The sequence below is a fragment of the Wickerhamomyces anomalus genome (genome assembly GCF_001661255.1).
Source record: "Wickerhamomyces anomalus NRRL Y-366-8 unplaced genomic scaffold WICANscaffold_4, whole genome shotgun sequence".
In the NCBI taxonomy this organism is placed as follows: Eukaryota; Fungi; Ascomycota; class Saccharomycetes; order Phaffomycetales; family Wickerhamomycetaceae; genus Hansenula; species Hansenula anomala.
Window position 1 is genome coordinate 348,953 of NW_017567113.1, and position 17,809 is coordinate 366,761.

Genomic DNA, 17,809 nt, shown 5'->3' on the forward strand with positions numbered 1-17,809 from the left:
ACAGAGGACTAAACAACTGTATAGTGAAAAAAAAAGAAGGAATTTGAGCTCATTTTTGATCATCATTATGTAATTTTTTATAAGCTGGTATATCAAATTCAGGAGTAAATTGTTGACCAGGTAATATAGGAGCAGTTTCTAAAATCAATTTAGTTATAGTTTGAGGATCAGCATCAGGAGGGATATGTTTGTATAAATAATATTCTAAATCATCATTTTCCACAGATTTGAATAATTTTGGATGAAATTCCACACCATCTTCTAATCTTTTCTTTGATGCAACTCTTTGAGCATCTTCAATTTTAAATTTTTCATCAGTGGCAACTTCATGATTTCTTTCACCAAGGGCATCTGTAACTTTTTTCCATAATCTTCTTGATTCAAATTCACCTTGTTCATTTAAAGGTCTAACTTTTGGAGGTAATGGAGTTGCTTTTGTTGCATCGAAAAAAGTTTTTTTAGAACCACCATTAATTAAATCTTTAATATAAACCACATCATTCCATTTACCAGAAATTTCAAATAATGATTCATTGTTTGAATTTTTAACAACACCTTCAATTGCATCATAAGTCCCCGAAATGAAACCTTTTGTCTTAAATTCAATATCTATAGATAATCCAGTATTTGGACATTTAATAATCATATGATCACCTAATTCTATTCTCATTTTACCAAATAATATACCTCTAGCATACATATTTGGTTGAGTTAGTGTATATTTTTCAAACTCACCATTTTCATCAATAAAATCCAAAAATTTTAAAACAGTAACACCATCCATCATTGCAGCTGTGGAATTCCCCAAAAATCTTGATTTTGGAATACAAGCACCATCTACTCTAATTTTTTTATTTGGAATCATATAGAAATATGAAGATTTTGGAGGATGATGAGAAGTTTGTTCAGAAATATAATAAGCTTGACCAGCATCATTTGGTAAATCCCAGAAAGCAGTGAAGAATTCACCCAATACAGGGTTTAAAGGTTTCTTTACAGCCTTTGGGGCAATATGCCAACCTGAAAGGTACCATTTAACGACTAATAAGAATCTTTGTATATAATCTTTTGTTGCATGAGCTTCAAGTAAAATATCTGGTTGTTGTAACTGATTTGTAATTCTTTCCAACATTGATTTTCTTTCAAGGATAAAAGTTGGTAATGTTATTCTTGATAAATCACAGCCTGGTCTTAATTGAGAGATGATACCCATTAATATACTTTGACCTTGATCATCAACTTCATCAATATCTTCAGTATTGACATTGTTACTATTTTGAGCAACAGATGAAGATGATGACGTTGAATCTGTCAATTTCATTTTCAATTTGGATAATGGCATTGTTATGAATATCTATTAATTTATTCTATCAAGATATGGAAATAAGGGTGGTAGTTGTTGATGAAGGCAAGTATGTAATCCCGTTGCGTCCTTTTTAATCACTTTAATTTGGGATTCGGAAGGGTTCAAACCAAATTTAACAGCACAAAATCAGCTCAATTGGGTGATTAATACCTGTTAACTATTGTAATTGGACAAGTACCGATGAAATCCGAGAGTCCTTATAGTGTTATTTCAATTTGAAATACCCTTTTTCCTGTGTTTAATTTGTTAAATTTAGTCAATTTCAGTTTTTATCATCAAGTTTTTTTTGGGATTTTTTGCCCTCCTTCAAAAAAAGGGTTTTTCGCGAAGATTGAATTCTGATGAGTCAGCTGTACAGCCATGATTACGTAAAACTAATAACGAATAAAATGTATTTCAATTTAATAACTTATAGATCTTGGAGATGGAATACTATTATAAACCTCAACGACTTGGAGAGCCTCCTTTTCATGTTTCCTACTCATCATGAGCATCATAATGGTGGAAACACTCTGCAATAATAGGGAAATACTAATCAAATAATTACAAATTTTCAAACCCATGTTAAATTGACCAAATTGAATCATTGCAATATCATTTAGTTGAAACTCTGTAAAGATGATTAATGTTGTGGATATGATGAGATTGATCAGAGCAGTGACCAAGTATTGACGTAGTGGTGTGTAGACATTTGATTTGAAAATAGCAGTTATATAACACCATTGTGAAAATATAAATGAGATTGAAATCAAGATTGCCAATATTGGGATGGTAGTGCTTGATGTTGATGGTTCCATGAGTGGTCTTGCCATGACGGTTTCTGCACCTAATAGAGTTGCTAGGATAGGTGCACTTAGATTATTATCCTTTTTAGTTAATGAACCAATATGAGTTGTTGTGTTATTTGTACTTAAAATTGGAGAAACATCTTCAGATTTGAAATCACCTTGAGAAGTCCGTATTATGGCAACTGGGCCTGTGGAATTGATTTGTGAAGGGGATTGAATAGCTGATGTTATTAAAAGTTGGTTTTCATATTGATCAAAGGGGTCAATCCTTGTTATAAAACAACGTATGATGTAAATTGTGGAAGTTATCAATAAAGGGATTGTGAATAAAAGTTTGAAATAGTCTTTTGATTGGATATTTAAGAATGTGAAGCCTGAGAATGTTATTATTGAAAGCAGGAAATATGATTTATAAAGTCTTCTAAGTTTTGATGAGTTTAGGAATTGGTTTTTGAATAGGTCGAATATTTGATTGTTCTGTATCACCAGATTTGCCAGCATTGCAATGTTGAATAGTTGTAGAAGGAGCATGGTGGTGAGGCTATGAGATGTTGGTGATGATATGAAGCAAGGATACCACTGTGTATATTTATACTGGGTATTATTAATGTTGATAACGGTTCTGTTGTTTGAATTCGTTGATCACAAGTGAAAATTCCACACTTTTTTTCATTTTTTTCGAAATTTCGCAGTTCTGCAAGAAGATAAGAATTTGATAAGCTGATAGGTCTTAGTCAGCAGACAGGATTAATAGAGATAAGGGGGGGTTGACAGGGAAACGAGTAGGTAATTGGTATAGTTATGGTGAGGGTATTGGTAATGGTAATGGTGGTGTATTATTGTATTGGTTAAAGGTGTAGTGGTTGTGTTTGAATTGGTGTATTCCCAATGGAGCAAGTGATCAGATGAGCTTTGGTTGATATTGCAATTGGACACTTTGAAGACCATTAAAAAACCATTTCATTTTAATAGATTAATTAGCTATCTCTAACCATTATCTCGCCAACTTCACTAACTCAATCCACTTCAATCTCACCTTAACATCATCTAATTCCTCTATAACTACGCCCTGGTTTACCCTCCTTTCGCAGTTCCCATTCGCGAACGCTTTTTGTTGACGTTTCCAAAACTTTTTTCTGATTCGCCTCCTTTAAAATGAACAACAACAACATCAACAACAAGCAGCCAATTCAATTCAATTCAATTCACTTCACAATGGATGAGACTTTGATTGCCACCATCAACAAGCTACAGGACGCCTTGGCCCCATTGGGTGCTGGATCCGCCTCACCAGTCGATCTCCCTCAAATCACAGTCGTTGGTTCTCAATCCTCTGGGAAATCTTCAGTATTGGAAAACATTGTCGGTAGAGATTTCTTACCAAGAGGTACTGGTATCGTTACAAGAAGACCATTGGTGCTACAATTGATCAATAGAAGAGCTACAAAGAACCAATCAAATCAAGATTTATTAAACCTTTCTCAAGAATCCGAAGTTAAAGGTCAATCCGAGGATAATGCTCAAGAATGGGGTGAATTCTTACATTTACCTGGTAAGAAATTCTTCAATTTTGAAGAAATTAGACAAGAAATTGTAAATGAAACTGATGCTAAAACTGGTAAAAATCAAGGTATATCATCTGTTCCAATTAATTTAAGAATCTATTCTCCACATGTTTTAACTTTAACCTTGGTTGATTTACCAGGTTTAACTAAAGTCCCAGTTGGTGATCAACCAAAAGATATTGAAAAGCAAATTAAAGATATTCTTTTAAAATTCATTTCAAAACCAAATGCTATTATTTTGTCAGTTAATGCTGCAAATACAGATTTAGCAAATTCTGATGGGTTAAAATTAGCAAGAGAAGTTGATCCAGAAGGTACAAGAACCATTGGTGTCTTGACAAAAGTTGATCTTATGGACCAAGGTACTGATGTTATTGATATCTTGGCTGGTCGTGTTATCCCATTAAGATATGGTTATGTTCCAGTTATAAATAGAGGTCAAAAGGATATTGAAGGTAAGAAAACAATTAGAGCTGCATTACAAGATGAAAAATCATTTTTCGAAAACCATCCATCTTATAGATCAAAAGCTCATTATTGTGGTACTCCATATCTAGCTAAAAAATTAAATTCAATTCTTTTACATCATATTAAACAAACTTTACCAGAAATCAAATTAAGAATTGAAACTGCCTTGAAAAAATACCAAAATGAATTGGCTCAATTAGGTCCTGAAACCATGGATTCTCCAAATTCAATTGTTTTAAGTATTATCACAGATTTTTGTAAAGATTATAATGGTATATTAGAAGGTGAAGCTAAAGAATTATCAAGTATGGAATTAAGTGGTGGTGCAAGAATTTCATTTGTTTTCCATGAAATTTATAAAAATGGTATAAATGCTCTAGATCCATTTGATCAAATCAAAGATACTGATATTAGAACTATAATGTATAATAGTTCAGGTGCTGCTCCTTCATTATTTGTTGGTACTCAAGCTTTTGAAGTTTTAGTTAAACAACAAATTCATAGATTTGAAGATCCTTCAGTTCGTTGTATTAATTTAATTTTTGATGAATTGGTTAGAATCTTGACTCAAATTTTACAAAATCCAAAATATTCAAGATATCCAGCTTTAAAAGAAAATTTATCAAATTCTTTTATTGAATTTTTAAGACAAGCTTTAATCCCAACAAGTCAATTTGTTACAGATATTATTAGATCAGAGGAAACTTATATCAATACTGCACATCCAGATTTATTAAAAGGTTCTCAAGCAATGGCAATTGTTCAAGAAAGATTACATCCAAGACAAGTTCAAGTTGATCCAAAAACTGGTAAACCATTACCAAATGCTGCTACATCACCAGCACCATCAATTAATGAAGATGATAAATCAAGTGGTGGATTTTTCGGTGGGTTTTTCTCATCTAAAAATAAAAAAAGATTAGCTGCAATGGAAGCACCACCTGCAGTTTTAAAAGCTTCAGGTGCAATGACTGATCGTGAAACTCAAGAAACTGAAGTTATCAAATTATTAATTCAAAGTTATTTCACAATTGTTAAAAGAACCGTTGCTGATATAATACCAAAGGCAATTATGTTGAAATTAATTATTAGATCCAAAAATGAAATTCAAAAAATTTTATTAGAAAAATTATATGGAGCAAATGATTTGAATGATTTAGTTAAAGAAAATGAAATTACAAAACAAAGAAGACAAGAATGTTTGAAAATGGTTGAAGTTTTAAAACATGCTAATGATATTGTTTCATCTGTTTAAAGAAAGACTCAGATTTTAGAATATATAAATAATAAAGAATTGTACATCTTTGAAAACAGATAGACACCTATTCTTTACAACCTTGAATCACATTTTGCTCAAACTGTTTCATCAATAAATCCAATTCATCCTCATCTATATCACATTTAGGAACACTAACAACAATATTCAAGCCACCATTCAACAAATCCGTAGCACAACAAAAGCAAAATTTAAAATAAGTACCATTCATATGTTGAGCAAAGACAACATCCTCAAATGCAAATTCACCATTAGAATTATTCACAACACCCACATTTGAAAACATTGTATTTCCCTTTTTCCCCTGTTTTAACTTATCTTTGAAAAACCCATCCAAATTATGCTTATTTGCCAATTTATCACTTGTTATAAACCCCAACCTAAACAATGCTCTCTTTGTACTCACCCCCCATTTCATATACTTGTGAACATCACGAACAGACGACCATTTAAAATCATTCATAATTTCCCAATACGTATGTGTAGAACACGCATGTAGTCCATACCTATACTTTTCCCGGTCAACATCACTAGAGATGTAATGACGAGTATCCACAGCTGTAATTATATCAACATTTGATGTGTTTCCAAGTAGGTTTATTTGCTTTTGGGATACTAACCACGCGGTTTCAAGGTATGGTGTCATTGTCACATTATTGGACTTGATCATTTTTTGAATTTGGGATAATTGTTCAGGTGGGATCTTGATTGATTTGTAATGGTGTGCGTGATTGATGGTTGGTTGGATTAATTCACAAGTTTTGGAGATTTTGTACATGGTATATAAGAATTCTGGATAGTACCAAAGTGGTGGCTTGTGTGAAATTATTGAGTCTAGTGCAGGTGGTAAAGTTGGTAAAAGATGTTGGTCTGTTTGATAATCAAGGATTAGTTCATTATCATAGTCTATCTCTGGGATTGAATTTGTTGAAGATAGTTTGGTCAATTGATGTTGAAGATCTTGGAAAAAGTTTTTGGCAGTTATACCATCTGATGAAATATGATTTGAGATGTATCCTAATGTGAAATCATCCAAGATGATCAATTTCCAGAATGGATGACCATGGCCATATGGTAGAACGATATCATTAATATACTCCATTCTCTTTGCTGCTTCTTTGGGGACATTTCCACCATCTATGAATAAATCTTTAAACTTTAGCTTATCCAAGATCTTGATATAATCATGTTGTGGTTTTGGTGTAACCAAGTCTGAATAATCAGTGTTCACGACAGTACACCCCATCAATGGATTCTGGAAAATGATTTTTTTAACAGCGTGATATAATAAACCTTTGTTATTGATTTTGTTTTTGAATTTAACAACCATTGTGAAATTTTTGTATAGCTTTTGACGTTGAGCTAATGCAAAGAAGTTTTCAACTGGTGATAATCTTCGAGCATGCCCTTTGGAAAGCATTGTGTCTAGAGATTTCTGTATAAGAGAGCTCATTTTGCAAGGGTTGTCAATTGTGAACAGATGGGAATGTTCTATGAATTGGGATCTGTTGTGGGTTTTATACACCTTTTGCTTCAGATCTGTGTTTTGATTTTCTAATCCTCAATGAATGTGCTATTGGCACCAAAACCCGTGATCGACTAGTTATCAAAAGAATGGAATATGTCTATCTATTCTCTGATTTCTGATTTGGTGAATTGTACACTATGACAACCGTAGCCGTTTTATTGTAGATGTCTCAAATAATTCATCCACAATTTCTATGAATTTGAACTAAAAAATGCATCGTCAGAGAATGTCGGATTTAAGCGGACATTTAACATCTATTAAATCAAAACTATTCACAACACTCTCCAATCAAATTCTCCTTGAAAGCCAATACAGCCTCATTAAACTTTGCCTTACTGAATGAAGCATTCCCAGTACTACTGATCACAAAATTCAATCCACCTTTCCTTGTAGTGATTGCATTTATCGAAAAATCATAAAAAGATCCATTGAAATGCTGAGTAAAGATGCAATCTTCAATATCAACCACTTCTTTCCTATTTGATTCAACAACACCCAAGTTAGAGAATAAAGTATTGGTTCTAATTTTATCATGCTTAGTCTTTCTAACTTCAACATCCAAATTCTTGTTCCCAACAACTTTATCTAACGTCAAAAACCCAAGTAGATATAATGGTCTCTTTGTGTTAACACACCATTTGATGTAATCATTTAAATATCCGACCCAACTCCATGTGAAATCTTTTATATTATGGAAATACTTGTTTGTCGCTGATGTGTTCAATCCATACTTGTACTGATCAATGTTTTCCTGTGGGAAATACTGCCTAGCATCAACAGCCAATAGGAAATTTGTCACTTTACTGTTATAGACCCCTGTTTTATAAAGCGCATTCAACCAAGCAGCTTGAATATATGGTGTTAATGTTATTTTCTTATCTTGCTCATGTTCTATCAAGTCTTGTTTGATTCTGCTTAGTTCTGAAGCTGAAATGTGAATTGTTTGATAATTTATCGAGACTCCTGGTGAAGCGTGTGAGTTTGGACAAAATTTACTAATGATGAATCTATTGAGCAAGTACTCTGGTATGAAGGAGTATGGTGGTGCATAATCGATGACTGAATCACTTGGATCTGGTAAATGCGTTAAATTTGTTGAGTCTGTGTTATAGTTGAAGAGTAAAGATTTTGGTGATATTGGTGGAATCTCACTTCCGTATAGTTTGGAAAATTGAATTTGAAGGTCTTGAAAAAGATTTTTACCAGTAATACCATCAGCTAAAACATGATTTGAAATATAAGCAAGTGTGAATTCATCAATTATAGCTAATCTCCAGGTTAATTGATCATCACCATACGGTAGCACAATACTATTCATCGCTTCCAGGAGTTCACAGCCTTTCAATGCCTTGATCTCTTCATCCAATTCATACATCACATCACTTAGTTGAACTTTATCAACAACCTTGGTGTAATCATGAGGTCTAGGCTTTACATGATCCTCAATTTTTTGTTCCACTATAGCAGCACTTAAAAGCGGATATTCGACCAATATAGGTCGAAGAGCATGGAATAATAGAGCTTCATCATTTATCACTTTGTTGTATTTACAAATGATACTGAATGATTTGTAGATTTTTTCACGTTGATAAATACCAAACAAGTTTTCAACATGGCCCATTGGTCTTGCATGTCCATTTTGGATCTTGAGCTCCAGTTCTTTTTTAGATTTTTCATCTTGGTTGACCATGTATTTGAAGATTGGTTGTTCCATGTTAAAGATATTATTGAATTGAGCCAAGATAATTGATAGGATTGACTTAGTTTAGCTCATGCTATAGTTTTTATAAAATTCATGTCACAATCACTTGATGCAGCTTGATCAACGTTTTTTTAGACGTTTCAAAAAAATTAGCTCAACAAAAAATATTGGATATGAATGATATTATTGGACATTGTGAATTATTATTTATTGCTTATCGTTTCAGCTATATCTGGTATCTGATACTACCTGAAGATAAGAGTATCTCTGCAAAGTGAAATTGTGGGCTCTTGATATAAGTGTGTTCTTTGGGTTGTGAATATTGGACTGTTCTCATTTGCTCAACACTTCACGGAGTTCCAGACCATTCAACGTTCAAATGGTTGGTATTAATATATCACCATCAACTCTTGATCATTAAAAGCATTTTGCTCCAATGATAAAATAGTTATTGTACCTAACAAATATCAATCAATCGTATTATTGTCTTTATTGAATGTGTTACTGAGATTTAATACCCCTTTTTTTCAACGGTTTTTAAAGCCCCTCCCTCGAATGGTCGATACACAAACTCAAAAGCCATATACATGGCAGAATACAACACTTGAATTACTGTCTTTATATACTAAAATGTTACCAATATTGTTTTATAATCATAAACATATCTACAAGATTTGAGGATTTGAAAGAATCTATTGATAAAATGCTGGTAATATCACAAGAAGAATTGAAACATGCGATCCTGAAAGAAGAATGAAAATTAAATATCTTGAAAGTCAACTAAGCAGTTGCTTCCGGGACACCATTATCAACAGTCTGGGTATAAGTGTAATCACCAGTACAAGCAAAGTCATAATTAGCAGTACCGTAAAGTGTTTCTAAATATTCCACAAACTTATCAAACTCACACCACCCATCAACTCGACTTTCACAATATTCAGGGATATTGGCACTTAAGGATAAAGTGTTGTCATTTAAGATAGCATGGACATATTTAGTTGAAGATGAACCTTCCTCAGATTCAGCACTTCTATCCACTGGAACTTTAGAATCACATTCTATAACTTCAAAAGCCAACTGTGCAGCAAATGGAGTGATTTTGGAGATATCGAAAAGATGTGTATCTTGCTCAGGACCTTTGAAAGTCCAATTAGTCTTGAATTGTTCAAATCCTAAAGCTGTAAGTATACCAACAATTTGTGAATCATGAGTGAAATCCATATAAATTGATTGATCCAATGGGAAAAAAATTGGATCAGAATCCAAAGTTGAGTTTTGTTCAGCTTGGGTAGATGCATTATAAGTTTGATTTGTTAATCTATCTGTAAATTCTTCAACCCAACCAGCTCCCAATGCACGGCCTTGTGGGTTCCCAAATGATGAACTGACATAGTTTGAAACAGATTGATAATATCCATAATTTTCCCATTCTTTTTGAGAAAACAACCCACAAAACTTGGAAAATCCAATATTATTTGTTTCATATGCACAAATCTTTTGCAACTCATATAAATCACTAGTTGTGAAATTGAACCCTTGAACATTAGTATTGAAACGTTGCACAGCATCTGATAAATATTTAGCTGTAAAATTGGCTATTTGTTCATATCCAATTTTCCCATAAGTATGACCATTATTCTCACACATATCCCAAGCTGCTAAACTATTATTAAACCCAGCTTCTTCAATCAATAATTCTAAATCAGCATACTTCTGCCAATCCAATCCGAAAAACCCAGTCAAGAAATATTCAGCAGTCATTGTCATTCTTTCCTCTGTTGTAGACCTTGTTACAATCTTGTCAAAATTCTCCCAATCAAACAATTCACCATAACGGAAGAATGATTTAACACCATTATTAAACAATTGATTATTACCCAATGTGGTCAAGATGTTTACACCTTCTTTATATTCCCATTTATTCAAAAACTCTAAATCACCATGAGCATTAAAAGTTCCATTCCCCTTTGCATATCTTAGCCTTTCAGGGAATTTGAATGGAGAATCAGGAGCTCTTGAACCATGTCTTTGAACAAAATGTAATTGTTTAATAGAGCACTGACCAGGCAATGCATAGTTATAAACTCCCCACCCATCCTCAGAGACAAAATATGGTGATAGGGTACCCATCATTTGGAAAATGTTTTGATCATCATCTTTATGATCAAAACTTTGTACTGAAGTTTCAATTGGGTTTGGATAATTGTAATGCTTTGTTGGCACACCAGTTGCAATTGCACCTATGTTGTCGGTTTGAGCCAAGAAGGGTGCCTTACCTGTAGATGTTGGACCCAGGTAGCCTATATCTGTTGGGAACAAGTTTTCAGAAGTTGAAGCATCATCTTGTGAAGATATTGGAGCAGCAGAGACAGCTACTAAAGCCAATGCTAGTTGGAGTAACATTTGAATAATGGAGTTTTGAATATGTTTGGGAATAGGAATTAAGGTACTTTTGAGTTGAATTTATACACCAACAGAAATCAGTGGCTGCTGATAGATCTTCCTACTCATCGATGCATCTTTTTACAATTGAGTGAGGTAAATCCTGTAACTTAATAACGTAAATTAAGTGCTCAAGCAGGAGAGCCCTATAATTCGCGAATTCCTGATAGGTGAAAATTATTTCTCGAGATCCCAATTAGGAAAGAGGTCTTCAGATAACAAAATTTATTTATTTAACACATTCACCGAGTAAATTCTGTTTAAACACATCAACAACCTCTTGGAACTGATCCATAGTGAATGGAGCACTTTCAGGGACACTAATCACAAGATTCAATCCGTTTCTTTGAGTAGCTGCTGCATTAATTGAAAAATCATAGAAAATCCCATTAAAATGTTGACTAAATGTACAATCTTGTATAAGGATCCCATTCTCTTGATCAATTTCATCATTTGATTCCATCAATCCCATGTTTGAGAATAATGTATTTGTTCTTAATCTGGCCCTTTGACCTTTCTCCACAGCGACATCGAAATTTTTATTCTTGTAAAATTTTTCCAATGTCACGAGTCCAGGTTGATATAATGATCTTTTAGTCTTTAAGCACCATTTAATATAAGTATTGAAATAATCAACCCACCCCCAAGTGAATTCTTTAACATGGAAGAAAAACTTGTTTGTTAGTGAAGTGTTTAACCCATATTTATATTTATCTTTATCATCACCAGGGAAATAAATTCTCGTATCAACAGGTAGTGCGAAATTTGTTATTGATGAGTTGAAGATTTTCGTCTTGTATTGAGCATTTAACCAAGCAGCCTGGATATATGGAGTTAGTGTTATTTTTTTATCCCTTTCGTTATCTCTTAGATCTTTTTTCATCTTGGCCAATTCTTGAGCAGTTATATGAATAGTTTTATAATGGATCGGTTCACCACATTTTGGAGGTGTATTTGAACCAAATTTTGAAATGACAAATTGATTCATGACAAGTTCAGGGAAGAACCAATATGGTGGTGTATAATCAATGATATTATCAGTGGCATCTACTAATTTTCCCAAATGTTCTTTATCAGCTTCATAGTCAAATATGATTGAATCATTTGTTATATTTTGTGAATTGATTAATGATGGATCTAATTTGGAAAATTGTGTTTCCAAATCTTGGAAAAAATATTTACCAGCAATAGCATCAGCAAGGATATGGTTTGCGATATAGGCTAGTCTATAATCATCAATAACTACCAATTGCCAAGTTAAATTACCTTTACCATATGGGATAACAATATCATTTAGGGCATGATATAAATCAGCATCATTCAAATGTTGCAAGTCTGTGTCATTAACATCTATGAATAAATCTTTATATTTGATTTCATTCAACACTTTAATATAATCATGTGGTCTTGGTATAACGGAATCATCAATTTTCTGCTCCACCAAAGTTGTGGCTAGTATTGGATATTTTAACAATAATGGTCTTATAGCATGGAATAACAGATTCTTATCATTTGAAACTTTCTTGTTGAATTTCGTAACCACACAAAATGATTTGTAAAGATTAACACGTTGACTTATGGCAAAGAAGTTTTCCACATGGCCTGTTTCTCTAGCATGTCCATTTAGTATTTTTGTTTCTAACTCCTTTTTAGATTTTTCATCATTATCAACCAAGTATTTGTAAATGTCTTGTTGAGCCATTGTGGGTAGTTATTCTTGGCTAGTGTATTCACCCTGGTTAAGGAGTAAAAACGGGAAGCCACCATTATTTATAGCATTCTGCTGGGTTTGAATTTCAATTGTAGGGAAATGCAGCCTTTAATTGGATAGACAGTGCTAAAAAATGCAGATAATCAGATCTGGCCGGGTTGAAACCAGAACAAAGTGACTGATTTAACAACATAGGATAGACATTAATTCAATGATAGAACACCTCCTTTTATACCACTTCCACCTCACAATTTGATGCTTTTCCATCTTTTCCAACTTGTCAAGAACTGAATTGGTGAAAACTTTTTGGGCGCGAATGCGTTAGGGATCGACAATACGTTGGTTGACCGTTTGAAGATTGGAATTAAATTAATTAATCGACTAATGATAATTTTTAACATAGCTTATAACTAAATGTCTCCAAGACTGGCTCCCTTTTGAATCCAATAACTCTCTGTGTTTGCTATTGATCAATTTGTTCTTTAAGATAACTGATCTATTAATTAATCTGAGACTCTCCCTTTAAAGCCGAGACCTGCAAACGTCAAATTAATTAGATGTTCCTGAATGAACATCACCTGAAAGCTCACTTGAATAGTAACTTGAATACAACCTACAATCCAATAACCCATAAAATACAATATGCAAATTAAAACAAATATATTAAACTTTTCCTTCTTTAACGAGTCGATCAACAACTCAATACAAATACTTGAAACTTGGATGTCTATCACCTTGTAAAACAATAGTCCGATCATCTTGTGCGAAAAACTCTTGTTTATAAGCTTCAGTGCCCTTTTGAACATTTCTTCTTTTCAAAACTCCAAGAATAACACCCATCAAAACAATACTGAAAACTGTGAATGCAATACCAACACTAAGCCCAGTTACAAATCTTGGAGAATCTTTAGTTAGGAATAAAAAAGTTGCAATAATACCACCAATATTACCAAACCCAATTTGATTAGCAGTACCTAAAGATTTTCTTAAATGACCACCAAAATTCAAAGCAGTCCAACACACTAATGAGGGCATTGAAGAATATAACCCAGTAGCTGTCAAGAAACAACCAGCATAACGACCATTAGGACTATCATGCATTCCCAACACTAGAGCTAAACCAACAATGGCCATTATGGCTGATGAAATTGCAAAAGGGGATCTAACTTTGAAATAATCAGACAATACAGCAACAACATTTGTATAACCAAAAGCAGCTAACCATGGATAAACAGAATGTTGATTAGCAGTGACACCTGAATAACCCATTTCTTTAATAATGGTTGGAGAGAAATAAGCATAAGAATAAGATGGAATGATTAATCCAAAATAAGCTAATGCAGTTAATGCAAATAATGGATCTTTAAAAGCTTTCAACATTTCCATGAAACCAGTCTTCTCTTCAAAACCTGAATTGATTGTAGAATGGATTTTCAATTTTTCTTTTAAAAATTCACGTTCATTTGAATTTAAAAATCTAGCAGTTTCTGGGAAATCTGGGATAATGAAGAATAATAAAATTGCTAAACCTGCAGTGAAAGTCCCCTCGATAATGAAAATCCATTGCCATGAGGCATAACCATGAACACCATCTAAATCATGAATTCTATAAGCAATAGCACCACCAGCAGCACCTGCAAGACACGTACCTGAGAAAAAACCTGAAAATCTTTTTTGACCTTCAGAACCTGTATAATAATTTGCAAGTAGATAAAAAATTGCACAAAAAGTTGAAGATTCAGCACAACCCAAGAAAAATCTACAAGCAATCAAACCTGAAAAATTTGTCACAAACCCCATAGCTAATGTAATCATACCGAATAGGAAAATACAACCAGATAACCAAATATGAGGGGCAATTTTTTTCAACAAGAAATTTGAAATTAATTCAAAAAACACATATGGAACGAAAAAAACAGTTAATGCAGTATTGAATTGATTCCCATGAAGATTTAAATCCTTCTCCATCCCATAAACTTTTGCATTTGATATGTTTATTCTATCCAAAAATGCAAGAAAGTATAACAACACTAGTGGGGGAACAACACAAAGATCAATTTTCCAAGTTAATTTTTTTTCATTAATGTTTAAATCTGAAGCTAATTGATTTGTACGTTCTTGTTTTTCAAAATCTGATAAATATTCTTGATGAAGATGATGATTGCTTTTTTCAATATCTGTTTGTTGTACTTCATCTGATGAAGATGATTTGTACGCTGTTGGGATATTCTTCTCTTCAAGAGTCATTTTGGATGGTGTTTCTATTCCTCGAAGATTTGTACATTTGTAAGGATTCACTCATGTTTATATATTGATTGAAAAATTTTTCAGACCCCTTATCACAAAGAGTCATTTAAATCTATTGTTCGGAAACATGATAGAAAGCCTCCGCTCAGGTGAATTGGTGATCATGTTTGGATTGATTTATCCAGTTGTTGATGGATTGTTAGGCTGTCTCCGATACAGGAGTGGTGCCAGCCGGACATGAGTCAGAGAATAAAGAAAGAGAAGTAATACGGATATTAGTTATTAAGAGTAATGGTTATTATATTGTAAAGATATTGTTATATCGATTAACTTCTAAAAGTGTATCTTTAGCAACTGAGTCAATTCAGATTCTCGAGAAGCAACTTTATAATCAACTTCCCCAGAATTCAATCCCTGAACGGACTTTCCCAATCGGGAAGTCAAGAATCAAAATTGTCTCAATCGATTATGTCATTGATGACTAATAGTCACATGATATGTCACATGACACTCGGTCTTTTGCGCCAATCACTCTTTTCTTGTTACAAGACCTAAACTAAACTAAATCATTAATACATGTCAAATTAGAAGTTGAGTACTAAATAAATAATATTACTATTAAACAATTTAGAAACCGACTAATCAAAATAAAACAAATAAATAAATAAAATAAAATCAAAATACTCTCTCTCACTATTTCCACTCTAGTAAAAGGTTTTGGGCTGTGCGTGAAGCTCAATTTCAAAATAATCACCAGCTGTATTTCTCGAAAAACACTACACGGTATCAAAACATCAATTTGTACTCTCTTCACCACCACCTAGGGTACTTCAAACCTCTTGGACTTATAGGTATCACTCTGATATACCATGATTAGGAAACCAAGACTTAAACCCTTGCTGCTGGTCAGTCTTGCCACGTTGTTGTTTTTTTTAATTCCTTCACAAATCACATCTAAAGAAAAGAATAATACCCATTTCATTAATAAACTAGAGTTCAACCATGATTCACTGGATAGTAATTGTCAAAGCTATTTCAAACACTATTCCCAAGGTAATATCCAATACTCTTATTCAGATTATGTCTTTGAAGAAACTCTAGATGAATACCTCAAAAAGCAAATTGAAAAATTCCCAAGTTATTCAAATCAACAATATAAATCTTGGATAACAGATCATAAAGATCATAGAACCTCATATCTTGAAATGGAACAAAACTTGATAAACCAAACAATAGATACACGGATCTATGGTAATTGCTTTCTAAAGCCAAATCATATAACTAATGAACATTGTGGATTATTACAAGAAAATTTATTCCCCTTCCTAACTTTCCAATCTCCAATATTGACAAAATTTGATGGTAAAACTTGGGAATATTCTCAAGGCGATTGCTTTTTACAACAAATTTATAATCAAGCTCAAGGTCAAGGAATTGTTGTTTCTGCTAAAAATAGTCATTATCAACAATTGGTTTCATTATTATTAACCCTAAGAATCTTGAATAATACATTACCTATCCAAATTGTTCATAGAGGTGATTTATCAAGATCAAGACAACTTCAATTAACTAGATTATCAAGACTAGACCTATTACAAATGATTCATGAAAATACAGAATATGTTGAACCATTAATTGGATTAGAAAATTATAATCAAACCATGTTGAAAAACTCTCAATACCCAAGATTAGATATTCAATTCCTAAACATCAAACCCACAATTTCAAAAGATTTCACAAGACAATTCAAACAATACTCAAACAAACTATTGGCAACTTTATTCACCACTTTCAAAGAGGCAATAATCATGGATGCAGATGTCATCCTGTTTAAACCTCCACAAGAACTATTATCAATCCCTGAATATAAATCAACAGGTGCCTTCTTCTTCAAAGATCGTGAACTAATAAATCGTTCATCTGATGAAGATAAAATTTTTTGGAAAAAATTGATGCCCCTGGGGAAAGAATCAATCTTCAACATTCAACAACCTTCAGATCAAACTTTCAATAATCGTTACTTCCATGGTTTCACCCATCTAGTCGAAGCAGGTATCGTATTGATGGATCGCTCCACACATTTCCCAGGGATTTTACACTCGTTACAATTATCATTATGGAGAACTGCCACTAAAAGAGTATGGGGTGATAAGGAACTTTTCTGGTTATCACAAGCAATCTCAGGCACGGATTCATACAGTTTTAATAAAGACGCGGCCGGTGCAGTTGGTGAATTAATCACCAGTGATGGTGTGCAGAAAATTTGTTCAAACCAACCGGTTCATTTATACAATGATTCATTATTATGGATCAATTCAGGTTTCAAATACTGTAAAAATGGTGGTGCCTCTCGTGATTTAAAATATTTCGAAGGAATGGATATGTCAACATTGGTGGAGAAATATAAAGGTCCTTTAAATGTTAGTGCTGTTGTCGTACCGCCTCATGTTGATGAATTATACCTTTCTTGGACAAAAGAAATGGAGGAATTGGAGTCTGAAGAAAGGATTCAAGGTTGGTATAATACGGCAATGTGTGCAGGTTATACATATTGTGCTGCTTCTCCTGTTGTGGTTAATGGTGAGAAAAAATATGGTAAAGTTGTTGAGTTTTCACAGATTGAACAATTGAATTATAATGCATTGGGTAAGGCATGGATGATTGCAAATGATTTACAAAAAATCATTGAAAAGAATAGATCAAAGATGGATCAATA

At 33.1% G+C, this 17,809-nt stretch overlaps 9 protein-coding genes across 9 annotated transcripts; 2 read left to right on the forward strand and 7 right to left on the reverse strand.

Moving 5' to 3' along the window:
* Positions 1-49: 49 nt before the first annotated feature.
* Positions 50-1,342, reverse strand: WICANDRAFT_32779 (OSBP family protein; the record flags this gene model as incomplete). Its single annotated transcript, XM_019182003.1, has 1 exon — positions 50-1,342. The coding sequence occupies one exon, from the start codon at positions 1,340-1,342 to the stop codon at positions 50-52; it is 1,293 nt and encodes a 430-aa protein (XP_019037910.1).
* Positions 1,343-1,767: 425 nt separating this feature from the next.
* On the reverse strand, positions 1,768-2,685 carry WICANDRAFT_79251 (uncharacterized protein; the record flags this gene model as incomplete). Its single annotated transcript, XM_019184863.1, has 1 exon — positions 1,768-2,685. One exon carries the CDS (start codon positions 2,683-2,685, stop codon positions 1,768-1,770), a length of 918 nt encoding a protein of 305 aa, XP_019037911.1.
* Positions 2,686-3,369: 684 nt separating this feature from the next.
* VPS1 (dynamin-like GTPase VPS1) lies at positions 3,370-5,442 on the forward strand (the record flags this gene model as incomplete). Its single annotated transcript, XM_019182039.1, has 1 exon — positions 3,370-5,442. One exon carries the CDS (start codon positions 3,370-3,372, stop codon positions 5,440-5,442), a length of 2,073 nt encoding a protein of 690 aa, XP_019037912.1.
* A 67-nt stretch (positions 5,443-5,509) lies between these two features.
* WICANDRAFT_63213 (uncharacterized protein) lies at positions 5,510-6,883 on the reverse strand (the record flags this gene model as incomplete). Its single annotated transcript, XM_019183508.1, has 1 exon — positions 5,510-6,883. One exon carries the CDS (start codon positions 6,881-6,883, stop codon positions 5,510-5,512), a length of 1,374 nt encoding a protein of 457 aa, XP_019037913.1.
* A 376-nt stretch (positions 6,884-7,259) lies between these two features.
* On the reverse strand, positions 7,260-8,705 carry WICANDRAFT_79254 (uncharacterized protein; the record flags this gene model as incomplete). Its single annotated transcript, XM_019184864.1, has 1 exon — positions 7,260-8,705. One exon carries the CDS (start codon positions 8,703-8,705, stop codon positions 7,260-7,262), a length of 1,446 nt encoding a protein of 481 aa, XP_019037914.1.
* An 816-nt stretch (positions 8,706-9,521) lies between these two features.
* Positions 9,522-10,991, reverse strand: WICANDRAFT_17527 (histidine phosphatase family protein; the record flags this gene model as incomplete). Its single annotated transcript, XM_019180747.1, has 1 exon — positions 9,522-10,991. A coding segment is annotated over one exon (1,470 nt), but the record flags the coding sequence as incomplete, so codon positions are not given.
* Positions 10,992-11,364: 373 nt separating this feature from the next.
* On the reverse strand, positions 11,365-12,837 carry WICANDRAFT_63216 (uncharacterized protein; the record flags this gene model as incomplete). Its single annotated transcript, XM_019183509.1, has 1 exon — positions 11,365-12,837. One exon carries the CDS (start codon positions 12,835-12,837, stop codon positions 11,365-11,367), a length of 1,473 nt encoding a protein of 490 aa, XP_019037916.1.
* A 708-nt stretch (positions 12,838-13,545) lies between these two features.
* Positions 13,546-15,093, reverse strand: WICANDRAFT_31848 (uncharacterized protein; the record flags this gene model as incomplete). The annotated part of the gene is made up of 1 exon (XM_019181888.1): positions 13,546-15,093. The coding sequence occupies one exon, from the start codon at positions 15,091-15,093 to the stop codon at positions 13,546-13,548; it is 1,548 nt and encodes a 515-aa protein (XP_019037917.1).
* A 693-nt stretch (positions 15,094-15,786) lies between these two features.
* On the forward strand, positions 15,787-17,716 carry WICANDRAFT_105584 (alpha-mannosyltransferase; the record flags this gene model as incomplete). The annotated part of the gene is made up of 2 exons (XM_019180448.1): positions 15,787-17,673; positions 17,712-17,716. Exons 1-2 carry the CDS (start codon positions 15,963-15,965, stop codon positions 17,714-17,716), a joined length of 1,716 nt encoding a protein of 571 aa, XP_019037918.1. The 5' UTR covers positions 15,787-15,962.
* Between the last annotated feature and the right edge of the window lie 93 nt (positions 17,717-17,809).